The sequence below is a fragment of the Megalobrama amblycephala genome, linkage group LG11 (assembly GCF_018812025.1).
Source record: "Megalobrama amblycephala isolate DHTTF-2021 linkage group LG11, ASM1881202v1, whole genome shotgun sequence".
In the NCBI taxonomy this organism is placed as follows: Eukaryota; Metazoa; Chordata; class Actinopteri; order Cypriniformes; family Xenocyprididae; genus Megalobrama; species Megalobrama amblycephala.
Genome location: NC_063054.1, coordinates 4,511,484 through 4,526,671, shown reverse-complemented (window position 1 = coordinate 4,526,671; position 15,188 = coordinate 4,511,484). Strand labels below are relative to the sequence as shown.

Genomic DNA, 15,188 nt, shown 5'->3' with positions numbered 1-15,188 from the left:
ATAAATTGCATTTACAGTCACACTGGAGGTCTATGGGGCAAAGCATTGCATTTGCATAAATGTTAAAATACACGTACAAAATACATTCCCCTACTTCAGCTTAATATGCAGAGTGTGCAAGAGAAACTGAATAATCGATGAGAAATAATACTTCATTTTATTCTTTTGAAATTTGATTGGATCAGATTTGATAAGTTATGAGTTTTGGTTAATATTATTTATCGAATCCCTCAAGGCCATGGTTATGTCAACAGAATAGAAAAATAGTTTCAATAATCATGCACAATAAGGCCATAATTTTTAGTCACCCTCATGTCACTCCAAAATATGTTGACTTTTCAATATGTTGACCTATTACAGAAGAGGATTAGGGCCAAGCAATAATAAAAAAATAAAACCATCTCGAGATTAAAGTTGTTAAATTTCGAAAGTCGAAATCTAAATAAAATGTTGAGAACAAACTCATTAAATTATGAGAAAAAACTCGTTAAATTTCAAGAAAAAAGTCGAGATAAAATGTTGAGAATAAACTCGTTAAATTACGAGAAAAAAGTCGTTAAATTACGAGAACAAATTCGTTAAATTATGAGAAAAATGTCGTTAAATTTCGAGAAAAAAGTCGAGATAAAATGTTGAGAATAAACTCATTAAATTATGAGAATAAAGTCATTAAATTACGAGAAAAAAGTCGTTAAATTATGAGAACAAATTCGTAATTTAACTAATTTGTTCTCGTATTTAACAACTTTTTTCTCATAATTTAATGACTTCTTCTCAACATTTTATCTTGACTTTTTTCTCGAAATTTGAAATTTTTCTCATAATTTAATGAATTTGTTCTCGTAATTTAACGACTTTTTTCTCGTAATTTAATGACTTCATTCTCAACATTTTATCTCGACTTTTTTCTCAAAATTTAACGAGTTTTTTTCTCGTAATTTAACGAGTTTATTCTCAACATTTTATCTCGACTTTTTTCTCGAAATTTAACGACATTTTTATCATAATTTAACGAATTTGTTCTCGTAATTTAACAACTTTTTTCTCGTAATTTAACGAGTTTATTCTCAACATTTTATCTCGACTTTTTTCTTGAAATTTAACGAGTTTTTTCTCGTAATTTAATGAGTTTATTCTCAACATTTTATTTCGATTTCGACTTTCGAAACTTTAATCTCAACATGGTTTTATGTTTTATGTAGAAAAACATTCTTCAGAATATCTTCTTTTTTTTCTGCAGAAGAAAGAAAGAAAGTCATACATCTTTGGAACAACTTTTATTTATATCTTATATATTAAATTTTTATTTTTGGGTGAACTATCCCTTTAAGAAATTAAATTGGTTTAACTTTGACAAGAGATCATCCTGTGCACACTATGACAGAGTGCAGATCTTTTTGGAACCCACTAGTATTATCTCCTTTACATGTATAAATGTTTCACAAACTGTGGATTCATTGAAACAGTAGTATCATGTCCCAAAACAAAACAAAATACAAAACAAACAAAAAACATTATTTCAATCAATCAATGTCATTGTAGAATGTAGAAAAAAATAACATATTTTTTATTTTTTGCAGAGCATTATGCTGCTTCATTTATTAATGTTTTGGAAAAATTTGAATGTAGCTTTGAATTATTTTTGATGGAAAATCCAATCCTGCGTATCCCAGCCCATGACATGCAGAATAATATAGATATCATTAATCATTTTTTCTGCCAACTTTTGTGGCAGGTATTTTATTAATTTGTTCCTTTGTTTCAGGTAAATCACAACCATGTTGTACAATTTGTAAGTCACAGGAACAAATTATCAATTCATGGCAACATGTTCTCCAACCAATATGCCTATATAGGTAATTTGTCACTTCCCTGAAATACGACCCATAGGAGCGTAAGTTGCGCCCCTATTGCCAACATGACACTTTCATTTTAATTCATGAAATACGACCCAGAGGAGCGTTTGCTAAAGTTGCGCCCCTATCGACAACAGCACACTTTCATTTTAATGCAGTGTTCCCTTTTATCTGCGTCTTATTTCGGGTTTCGCGTAGCTCAATTGGCAGAGCATTGCAATATCAATATGCAATCATGCGATCATGCGATCGTGGGTTCGATCCCAGGGAACTCATGTGCTCATAAAGTGTATATGCACTACAAATCACTAAGGGTAGGTTTAGGGTTGGGGTAGGTGTAGTCGAAATTTGCTGTCGGTCTGAAGGTCTGGCTACACAAGACTACGAAATATGCAAGAAGCAACTTAACATCATTTTGTGAAAATGTCGCCATAGGCATGTTTTTCCAAATTCTGGATAAGTTATTATGACCAAATTAATTCTTAATACCACAAACACTGATCTTTCTGTTTCCTTAAGGCACGGGTTTTGACTGGCATTTGTGACTCCACCATGAGAATGACCTCTGACCCCTTGAAGACTCACATGACCTGTTTGGAGGAAGTCCCCATCACCAATATCAAACCAGGCGATGGACTGGTGAGTGTCAACAATCTTTGCGCACAACCCGCTGGTACTGTTGTGCTTGTTGCATAACAACTGCCTATTAATTGCTTTTTCTTCAAAGGGAATGTATATCAAATCCACTTACGATGGGCTGCATGTCATCACCGGAACCACGGAAAATGTGAGCCAAGCTTCTTTAACTCGCTAATAGAACAACAGATCGCTGTGACTTTTTTTGCTGTTAACGTATCAATGTCTAGCATTATTCAAACCACTTCACAGTCTGTGACTAATGGATTGCCAAGATCCATAAAACAAGAAACAGAGCATTACTTTAACTAATTCTGTCTGTCTCTGTTTCACTCGTCAGTCTCCAGCAGACAGAACTCAGCGGATTCATGCAGGCGATGAGGTGATACAAGTCAACAGACAAACAGTGGTGAGTCCATCCGTCTGTCACATAATAGTGTGGAGGATTATGGGTAAATAATCTGCTCTAAAAGAGTGAAAGGAAGCAAGATGACGAGCTTTTGTGTTGGACTGAGTAAACCTGATCCATGAGAGAGAGAGATATGTCAGTGCTGAAAAGCCTTTTGGATAACCATATTGTTATGGACACCTTTATCACTGTTTTGGATCAGTGCTGTTTTGTATTGACCTCATATTTACAGTGAAAGCACTGGATTGGTGCCGAACCATTTGTGTTTGTACAGCATAAAGCTATTCAGACTACATTTGCTCAGCTACAGTAGGATCAACTTTCCCCCATTTATGGTCATTTATGTCCAGGTTTAATTTCAGGTCCACCCTTTTGAAAAAGAAGTGCTCTTAATTGTATTAAATGTGCACTTGTAGCATGCCTCAAATCTTAAAAGTATATATTTAAAAAAAAAAAAAATGCACTTGCAGATAATGTAATATTAGTGAAATAAAAAGCCACTTAAGTGCACTTAAAGAGAGTTACACGTTCATGACAGTTTCTTAACACACTTAAAGGGTTAGTTCACCCAAAAATGAAAATTATGTCATTAATGACTCACCCTCATGTCGTTCCAAACCCGTAAGACCTCCGTTCATCTTCGGAACACAGTTTAAGATATTTTAGATGTAGTCCGAGAGCTTTCTGTCCCTCCATTGAAAATGCATGTACGGTATACTGTCCATGTCCAGAAAGGTAATAAAAACATCATCAAAGTAGTCCATGTGACATCAGTGGGTTAGTTAGAATTTTTTGAAGCATCAAAAATTCATTTTGGTCCAAAAATAACAAAAACTACAAATTTATTCAGCATTGTCTTCTCTTCCGGAATTCTTTCCATTGAAATGATTCCACTGAATTGATTCCATTGAATTGATTCCATTGAATCCTTTCATCTGTCGGCGATGGTAATGCACTTTTACATCGCCGTGGTTGTTTTTGGCGATTAGGACATCCGCGACATGCACACTTATGCACCATTTTAAAAAATATAGCAATACCAAAATACAAACAATGTAGAATAGCTTGAATACAGCGTGCGTCTCCCTCAGACTGTAAACAAAGCTCGGGCGCACCGGATAACACGTCATCAGTGTCACTGTGGAGTCGTGAACCACACTCCGGAGCAGAAGGGGGCGGTAATGCACCAATAAGCTGGATGCCAACCGCCGTAAAACAGAAAAGAAGAAGAAGCGGAGTCGTGAACACGGATTGACAACAGACCCGGAAGAGAAGACAATGCTGAATAAAGTCGTAGTTTTTGTTATTTTTGGACCAAAATGTATTTTCGATGCTTCAAAATGTCGCGGATGTCCTAATCGCCAAAAACAACCACGGCGATGTAAAAGTGCATTACCAACGCCAACAGATGAAAGGATTCAATGGAATCAATTCAATGGAATCAATTCAATGGAAAGGATTCCGGAAGAGAAGACGATGCTGAATAAAGTTGTAGTTTTTGTTATTTTTGAACCAAAATGTATTTTTGATGCTTCAACAAATTCTAACTGACTCTCTGATGTCACATGGACTACTTTGATGATGTTTTTATTACCTTTCTGGACATGGACAGTATATCGTACCTACATTTTCAATGGAGGGACAGAAAGCTCTCGGACTAAATCTAAAATATCTTAAACTGTGTTCCGAAGATGAACGGAGGTCTTACGGGTTTGGAACGACATGAGGGTGAGTCATTAATGACATAATTTTCATTTTTGGGTGAACTAACCCTTTAAGTGCACTTTTAAAACATGCACTTTGTAATAATGTCATATAAAAAGTTTTACTTTATAGTACATTTTAAAATTGATTAACATACTAAAGCATGTGTAAAGTACTTGATTATAATTTTAACTGTAGTGTGTTATTTGATATTACATTATTAAAGTTAATGTATTTTAAATATACTAAATTGCAACTTTGTCATTATAAATGTGTAATTGCAAATAGGCTAAAGTATATTTCAGTTTAGCTTAAATGCTTGTCTGTACTGTAACGTCTCGGTTACAAAGGTAACCCTCGTTCCCTGAAGGAGGGAACGGAGACGTACATCGGACAGACCGACGAATAGGAATCATTCGTCGTATGTCGAATGTGACCGACTCAATGGGAACCATATTTAAATGACAATAAAAGTAGTTTTAAAATTACATACTGTATAAATGTATACTTAATCCTACACAAATTGGCCTAAAAGCACTCTTTAAGTTCAACAGATTTGATTGATACAATTTAATTTCATTGTAAAGCTAATCAAAATCATTACATTTATTTTGTACTTAAGTACTGTAATGATTATGCACTGAAAACATGAAACAAGAACAGACGTGACAAGTACAATTTTTTAAATTATATTATTTTCATAATAAGTACGCTTTTTAAAAGTATGCTAAAGTGTTCTTTTTCATAAGGGCATTTCTGCCTCAGAGGGAAAAAAAAAACATAAAATTGTGAGATATAGTTCAAAATATGAAATTAAGCCACATTTTGAGACATAGTCACAATTAGGAGAAATACAGATGTGAGAATTAAAGATAATTATTAAAGTAAACAATAGAGTATATGCAATTATGAGAAAGCACAAGTAGAGAAACAATGTTGCAATTATAATCAATACTGAAACAATTAAGAGAAAGTCAGAGTTACAAGAGATAAAGGCACAAAACGCAAAAAATACATTTTTTCTGGCTTAAATACATTTTACACCAAAAAAACTTAATATTTACAATTTAAATAATATATCAATATATTTATTCTGTATTACAGCAATGAAAATGCACTACAGTAAAGGGACTGAACTTCATTAAGTGAAATATTTCTTATTTCATAGTTTTGACTTTGGGGTGCAATTAGGGATGGGCGATATTATCGTTTGCGATAAATACCGTTGAAAATTCTCCTCATGATAAAAATTTGTCTCCTCGCGATAATTACGATAAGTCTAGTTGTTGACTTATTTCGTGCGCGACCGATTCACTGTTCATGTGTGGAGTTAAAACAAGCATGACGAAAGACGTGAGGCTGAGGAGCAGCTTGTTGTTAAGCGAAGAGTTCCCTTCACAATTTGGAACTGGTTTGGTTATAGAAAATCAGATGTGGAGCAAACTACGGTAATCACTATAAACAAATGTTCAATGAATGAGCCGTATGTCATTCACGCCATCATCACCCGGGTTTTGATAGCGCGCGAGTGCAGGTGAGACCTGAACATCTCACGTTGCTATTGTTTAAACTAAACTCATTTAAACCTTGCCAGTTGCCACTTTAAACATTCAACTGTAAGACGCAAAAGAGAACTTGCGCGCACTGTGAGGAGATTTATGTGTACTCATCCGAAGCGCGTACACGGAGAGCTGCGTCAGATATATTTTGTAAACTATCTGAAGACATAGTTGGGATTGTTACTTTTTGATACAGTTAGGGCTGTTACGGTCGGCATGACAATCGCGCGACATTATATATAATAAATAAATAAATAAATAAATAAATAAATAAATAAATAAATAAATATATATATATATATATATATATATATATATATATATATATATATATATATATATATATATATGAGGTTGCGTTAACTGTTTTTGTTTTTTAGCAATGAAAAATATGAAGGCCGTCCGTCAGATTACTGAGGCTGATGTAGCTTGTAAATGTAATTCCCGCCCCTGCCCAGTAGGTGGTGAGCGCGCTCCAGTGTGGCAGCAGAGCGCGAGTTCAGTCTCCAGAATAAAATGATGCGTTTGATTACAAGCACACAGTTTAGGTATATTTATGATAATAAAGTTATGATACTTATACTTAAATAATTCAGTTTCTAATCCAGTTCATTTTGTTTTAAATGGTTTGTTTTCTTATTTTTCTTGCTGACTAATGACTATCAAGTTTATGGTGTAATATATATATATATATATATATATATATATATATATATATATATATATATAATTATCGTCATTGGTATCGTTATCGCAATAAATACCTGAAATTATCGTGATAATTTTTTTAGGCCATATCGCCCATCCCTAGGTGCAATATGATCTTGTCATGTTTTTGACAGGTTTTGTGAGAGTCATCTTCTCATCTTTTTGTGATGTAACTTCTCAGGTGGGCTGGCAGTTAAAGAATCTGGTAGAAAAGCTCAGGGAAGATCCTCAGAATGTGACACTGACGGTGAAGAAAAGGCCATCAGGTACCTGCGGCTTCACACCGGCACCACTGAAGAACATGCGCTGGAGACCCCCTGTCGTCCAGGTACTGCCCTCATTCTCTATAGATCAGATGTGCAGGAAACTTTTTGTCTGTTTAGATTTGGGATGGATATTCAAGTGGAAAACAGTTATTTTAATGATATGTTACTGTTTTTACTGTATTTTTGATCAAATAAATACAGCCTTGATGAGCATAAAAAAACATAAAACATCTTACAGACACCAAACTTTTGAAGTCTATAGTTAGTAGTATGCAAATAGTTATAGCTTGTTAGGTATTTTACACTGTGTTTCTCTGTGTTTCACATTTGCACAAACTCCATGAACTTTCATTGTCTCAACATGAGTGGATGGGTTTGTATGGGTGTTGCAGAACTAAAACAATGAAAGACTTCTTCCCCTCCACACACACATTAACTTGCCTCTGAAAATGCATGTTTATGTCACACATCTTCCACAGCTGACTTATGCTGATTAACAGTTAAGATTGCTGGACTAGCAGCAGGGTTTCACATCAGGATGTGTGTTTCCACCTGATTAAACTCCCGGTCCAAATGTCACATAGTCATTGATTTTAGAAATACTGTAGCTAATATTAGTCCAAACGGACTCTCCCAAACTCCTCGCTATTCTTTTAAAGGTCAGACTATAGAATACAGCTCAAGAAAAAAGCCTAAACCTCACTTCCATCTGGGTCACGGCACCAAACGAAACCCTTCTGGTTCTACTCTCCCCACTCCGAGCAGGATTTGAACAGGTGTCACCGGGACACCTGGGACACAGCCTCTAGTGTCAGTCTCTAGTGCACCTCTTGAGGCCAGGGGAGTGAGGTTTACATGCACAGCTCTTACTAGCTTGCCTCCATTACACTCACCCCCCTAAACCTCACTCCAATCTGGGTCATGGCACCAATGAAAGCAGGATTCGAACCGATGTCTCCAGCATGGGAGGCAGGAACGCTAACAAGGACACTAAAAATATTTTAGGAAGTGTAAAAATCTAGTTTACATAATGTACCTTTCAATGAATGAAGGGCCTGCTTGCCAATATATGTTCTTTTGAATATCTGTTTATGCAATTCAGATAATCCATACAGGAACTTATTACATATAAAGACTATTATCGGTTCTTTTTACAAAAGTAGAACAGTACATTTGGAATGATGTGGACTTAAGTTCATTCTTGCCCCGGCAAAGTCAATACTTAAAGGCTTTAAGAAAGTCTAGATTCATCAAAAATAGGCATGTCTTAAACAAAGCAGGGCTTTGAGATGGGGGAAAACCTTCACTACAAAGTGTCTTATTATAGTAATTTGGTGTTGAGATCAAAGGTCTATGGATTGAAATTGAGTGCAAATGATTTAACTGTTAATCTCATTTAAAAGATTATGTAAAATGTAATTTAGCAAGGCTTTCTTCGTAGTTATCATATGGAAATATATCTTAAACATGGCAGAATGAGGGACTAATAACTTTGTTTGTTTTAGAGCCCATCCTATGTGCCTGCTGCCCAGTCATCCAGAAATCCTGTGCAAATCTCTAGCAAGCGGCCGGAGAAACCTGCAATTTTAGATCTCTATATCCCTCCTCCTCCTTCCATGCCATACAGCCCACGGTCAGTATATATTTCTCTGATAACGTATCACCATCATATTAAATCAATTACTTTGTGGCTCTGTTTCAAAACATAGTGAACTTCCTTACTCTACTTCCTGAATAGGCAGCTGCCTCCTGGCACAATAAACACTACAAATTATGCTCCTTTAGTTTATTAGTTCACTAGGATTAGTTCACTTTGAAATGAAAATTAGCCCAAGCTTTACTCACCCTTAAAGGTGCCCTAGAATTAAAAATTGAATTTACCTTGGCATAGTTGAATAACAAGTGTTCAGTACATGGAAATGACATACAGTGAGTCTCAAACTCCATTGTTTCCTCCTTCTTATATAAATCTCACTTGTTTAAAAAACCTTCGAAGAAGAGGCGAATCTCAACATAACACCGACTGTTACGTAACAGTCGGGATCATTAATATGTACGCCCCCAATATTTGCATATACCAGCTCATGTTCAAGGCATTACACAAGGGCAGGCAGTATTAACGTCTGGATGTGCACAGCTGAATCATCAGACTAGGTAAGCAAGCAAGGACAACAGCGAAAAATGGCAGATGGAGCAATAATAATTGACATGATCCATGATATTTTTAGTGATATTTGTAAATTGTCTTTCTAAATGTTTCGTTAACATGTTGCTAATGTACTGTTAAATGTGGTTAAAGTTACCATCGTTTCTTACTGTATTCACGGAGACAATACTGTCGTTATTTTCATTTTTTAAACACTTGCAGTCTGTATAATTCATAAACACAACTTCAATCTTTATAAATCTCTCCAACAGTGTGTAATGTTAGCTTTAGGCACGGAGCACTATCAAACTCATTCAGAATCAAATGTAAACATCCAAATAAAAACCATACTTACGCGACTAGACATGTTGCATGACGAACACTTTGTAAAGATCCATTTTGAGGGTTATATTAGCTGTGTGAACTTTGTTTATGCTGTTTAAGGCAAACGCGAGCTCGGGGGCGGGGAGCACAATAATTTAAAGGGGCCGCAGCCTGAATTGGCGCATATTTGAATCGCTTCAGTTCAGAAGGCCTTTATTAACCCCCGGAGCCGTGCGGAGCACATATTTATGATGAATGGAATGTGGATGGAAGCACTTTCTTCAGCTCATACTCATTGATCCCTATCACTGCCATTATAAAGCTCGGATGCGTCAGGGTATTTATTAATATTTCTGCTATTATGTTCATCAGAAAGAAGAAAGTCATATATACCTAGGATGGCTTAAGGGTGAATAAAGCTTGGGCTAATTTTCATTTCATTTTAAAGTGAACTAATCCTTTATACTCCAATATTGGGTAGAACTGTCATTTTTATTTGTAATTATGAACTTTTTACTAATAGGCATATAAGAATTCATCCACCATCTTAGAGAATTTTTTCTGCCTATAATGCTTCTATATCTGTGTATGTCTGTAGAGATGCAGAGACGAGTGAACGTGCAGGTGTGAAGATGAAACCAAAAGGTTCAGAGTCGCCCAATTCATCTCTGGATTTAGCTAGTAGACGGCGTTCAAATATCAGCGACTACAACAGCAAACCTAGCGTAAGTCCAGCTGAGGTCGTCATCCCACAAGCACGACTGAGACAGCGGACTCCATCTAGAGGTCAGTGCCTGTTCAGCCAACAGTACTTTATTTTTGTAACATCACCAAAGTATTGTCACTGATACATAACACTGATACAATTTTATTATTTTTTGTGTATCCAAACTCAAATTTATTTAGTAGCATGTAGCCTGAACAGCAAAAACAATGAAGAAATCTGATTTTTATGAACCCGATGCAAACCAAATTAATATCTCAGATACAAACCACATATAGTATGGTGAGAAAATGTCTTTCTATTGAGCTGGTAATTGGCTGAAAAGTTTAGTCCAGTTCATTTTACGAGCCACATGGTTCTAAAAGACTAACAAAATCACAAGTTCAGTCTGACAGTTTAGTCCAATTCATGGATAAATGACTCTTATATGAGCCAGTTCTGTTAATAAAAGGTTCAAAAGACTCGAGTTATAAGAATCAGTCTGACAAATCATTTTCTGAACGAAATTCCTGAATCAACATGATTCACTTACCGAACTGCAAGTTATCATAACTTTCATTCCGTCTGAATGACACAAGTTTTTAGTGAAAATTAGTTTTTTTTATTGCTTTGGCACAATTTTCACAAGCAATTGGTACATTTTCAAAACCCTTAGTACTAATATCACAACATATCATCAAAAGTGCACTTTTTTCAAACATTTCAGCATATTTTCAATTGTGTTAGTACAATACACAAAATCACAAAGTATCCTTTTCACTATGCAAAATAAGTGTTTCATCTATATAAATGTTTAATTCACAGTAACTCTGAATTACTATCAAACTTTTCATTTGCATCACTTTTTGTTCATTTTAATACATTTGTCTATTATTTAATCCAGCTGATTTTAATGGTTAATCAATGAATCATTTGGTACACCTATAGATCTCTATAGATATTGATTCTATAGAGAAATTTCATCCTATTCCTGATATGGATAACCAAATGTAATGAATTATTTTTTACATTATAAGCAATTATCTTCTTAGATGATAACCACAATTTTCAAAGTGTGTGTGTGTGGTCCTGTTGTGAACCAAATATCCCAACAAGGATAATAATACCAGTAATTTTAGACCTTGTTTGGGCTTTTTTTTTTTTTTTTTGGTCCAAAAAAATACAGATACAGATTCTATAGGCATAGTTTCTATAGAACTTATTTGCAATTTCCTGATATGGATAACCAAATGTAATGAATTATAAGCAATTTATCTTAGATGATGACCACAATTTTCAAAGTGTGTGTGGTCCTGGTAAACACTGCATTGTGAACCAAATTTCCCAACAAGGATGGTAATTTTGGACCTTGTTTGGACATTTTTTTTTTTTTGTGGTTCCCCATGAGGAAAAAAGCTTATAAATCATACAGAATGATCTTTTTTTGAAAATCTAAAACAACCAGCATGTGTGAGTGTGTGTGTGTGTGAGAAAGAGTGATAGAGAGAAAGATACAGATACTGATTTAGAGGGATTTTAAATTTGTGAACACAGCAGGACAGAGTAAGGGAAAAGAAACAGTCATTGACTGTATAACTTCAGATTGATCAAGAGATGCAGTTTTACATTATAGTATGCCATGTGATACTGTAAACAGATTACTATGGTAGAGACTGCCACATTACTGTAACTCACCCTTCATCTGTAAAGATCAACTACAGTATAGATTCAGTCATATGGTACAGTAAGAACATTTACTGTATTGGCAACAAACTCTGTTCTAGCACAACATTATGACTGCATGTGTCATACTTTACACCCTTTGATAACACACTGAATAGATACTATTACAAACATTATGGATTTTATGTCAATTATGTAATTTAGGTAATGTAAGTGTATTTTCTAAAGTGGCATCTGTATCCTGTATAACTAATTATTTCAGCATCAAGGGTGATTTGAAACATGTATCTTGCATTGGTTGCTATTGAATGAACTGATTGTTAAAAGTACTAAACTGAAAGAAGAACATACTGTTGTGTTTCGGTGATTAAACCAAATGTTCTCATTACATATCACAACGATCTTATGTTTTGAAACAGTACAAATAAAAAAAACTGTAAGTTACTAAATAAATGTCTTAGCCAGCATGCCGCAAGGACTCAATTAGACTGATTCTTTCTTTGTGCACATGCTTTAGGAAAGCCCCGTCCCATGTCCATGCCAGTAGACACTTGCCTGGGCGTGTCGGACTCTCCCTCCAGACCCTGGGCCCTTGGAAGGAAAGGTAAGCGAAACACCTGCCTATGTGTAAACGACAGCTGAAGCGAGTTAATCTCCAGCTGTCAGTGTAAACATTTCACAAGCCCAATTACATGCAGACAAAGGTCAGATAACACTGTACACTTTGCATTTTTGTCTCTGTAAGTAGCTCAAAGGGTAATCTTTGTATACCCATAGTTCATTTGGGTCAGACATCAGTAAACATGTTTAATGTTTTTGCAGATTAGAAATACATGTAGAGTTGTTTTCCTGTTGTACTGAAGAATGCGGACTAAAGCGACATCATGAATTTTCTTTTACATTGTTGCTTAGTCGGTAGCAAAAAAGACCAATGTCTATTGTTAATAGTGTAGTGATGTATGAAACACAGCTCAGACATAAGTTACTGTTTGTCAATGCAGTGATTTTGCTGACCAACTTGAGCCTGTTATAAAATTCATATCATGTGAATTACAATTGAAATGACTGGATTTTGCCAGCAAAAATTCTCTAAACAATAGTAAATGTGACCAAACCTTAAATCTGAAATCGATGTTACCAAATCCAATTATGTTGTTCGGAGACTTTGGTGCCAAAGTTTGTGCAAAAGGAATAAGTTCTGATTATTTAATGGACCTAACTAATAGGGCTGGGTATTGACACAATTTTCACGATTCGATTCGATTACTATTCACATGATTTTGATTCGATATAGATTATTTTGGATGAAGTATATCAGCTACAGTACATGCCAAATTTTCTAGAGGAAAAAAGTCTCTCAAATAATGCTGTAAACTACACATCGGAGTCAGTTAGTACTACTATATGGTTAAATTAACTTATTTATATACAAACACTTAAATTACACTCAATGTTTTTATTATAAATAATGTTTAGAATTGCATAATCATATTTCTACTCCAATTCATTTTTTTGAAATACTGTATAAACATTTAAATCGCAGCTGTCATAACTGATTTATTCAAACATACATTAAATATTGAGGAACATTAAAAATTATAATGAATATGTAACGGTGCATAACTATATTTATCAGAATGTTGCTTTCTAGAGTTCACTTTTCTAGCTGAGGTAATGTTAAATGTGACGTCACGTGGCCTTGTTTACAAGCTGTTTTATTGACGTCTTTCCGAGGTTGAAACACTGATTGAGCTATTACACGAGACATGATATGGATTTCGGTAAGATGTACTGTATATTTTAACATACCGTCAGATGTTTAGTCGTGTTTATTTCGCGCTGTACCTGGTATTAAAGCAGAGGAGAGGATGTTCACATGCGCTCCATGCTGCCGCTTCTCTTTACCTGAGGCGCTGCAGCAATCTGTCACGTCACATTAAACAGCGCCAAAACGGTATTTATTTTTTTTTGAATCTCATAATAAGATGGATGTCATTTGAAATCTGAGACTTTGCTTCATATCAAAAGTAACAAAGCACAAAGATTATTGCGATTTATTGGATGGGAGGCGCTACATATTCTGCTCATTCATCAATTGAAAACAGACTAGACTAATCGATTCTTTGGATTTAAGAATCGATATCGGTTCGTAAAAATGAGAATCGATTAAAATCGAGAAATCGATATTTTTTACCCAGCCCTACTAATAAACTTCTGCTTTGGGCACTTTTATGTCCCAAGAGTTTTCATTAAAAATAACAAATTTCTAATGAAAATGACCATAAAATTGAATTGGAAACTACTATACATAATTTTTTTCAATGTTTCAAATATATATATTTTTTATACTGTATGATAATGTAAACAAAGAGTGATAATAACACTTTCAATATTTATTGTGTGAAAATAATGTAAGTTATTTTTTCCAAAATTGTGACTGTCTCACATTTGTGGTGCCATTTCCAACACACTGAAGTTTTTGGCAACAATAGTTTAAGTTTTGTTTTAGCACACTTGTTTATCAAGAAGACAACAGTGTGGACAAGGAATGAGCAATATAATTATATGTGAGTAGAATATTTTTGTTAAATTGTGAAATGTCATTTTCAACATTTCCATCAAAAAAAAATCCTGTTGAACATAATACGTCATTTTAGATATGCTGGAAATGACAGTGCTGAAAATGATCGAGACTATTAGAAAAAAAATAAAGAAAACAAAATTACAAGTACTGTGCATTATGTAATCAGATTACTTTTTTGATGCAATAAATAAAGTAACATTACTTTAAACATTTACATATTAATATGTACATTACTTTTCAATTTAATTTGTTTAAACATTTATTAAACTACTGAAATAAAATGATCTCTCTTCTTCATAACATAGTCAGACATGCGCACTCATGTATGTGTGGTAAAAGACAAAAAGTACAAAAGTAACAACACATTACTTTCAGCTTTCAAGAAAAGGACAGTTGCACAGTAGGTAATAACCTGTAATGTTAAAAGATCCTTTTTATGGCATACATAGCTCTAGGGCTCAGGAAATATTCATATAAGTGGTCAGAATATAGTAATATTGTAAATTAGTTTTTAAAAGAAAATGAAGGTGTAATATATATGAAAACTATATAAAAAGTAACGCAAAAGTAACGTAACACAGTACAAAAGTAATGTAACTAATGCAAAATT

The 15,188-nt window shown here is 34.4% G+C and overlaps 1 protein-coding gene across 1 annotated transcript in view; it reads left to right on the top strand.

Moving 5' to 3' along the window:
* Positions 1-15,188, top strand: part of LOC125278727 (connector enhancer of kinase suppressor of ras 3-like) — a 74,813-nt gene that overhangs the window by 32,231 nt on the left and 27,394 nt on the right. The window contains exons 6-12 of the mRNA XM_048208074.1: positions 2,376-2,495; positions 2,584-2,643; positions 2,833-2,901; positions 7,054-7,200; positions 8,644-8,771; positions 10,207-10,394; positions 12,512-12,598. Of these exons, the coding sequence (XP_048064031.1) occupies positions 2,376-2,495; positions 2,584-2,643; positions 2,833-2,901; positions 7,054-7,200; positions 8,644-8,771; positions 10,207-10,394; positions 12,512-12,598 (799 nt within the window). The remainder of the gene's footprint in view (positions 1-2,375; positions 2,496-2,583; positions 2,644-2,832; positions 2,902-7,053; positions 7,201-8,643; positions 8,772-10,206; positions 10,395-12,511; positions 12,599-15,188) is intronic.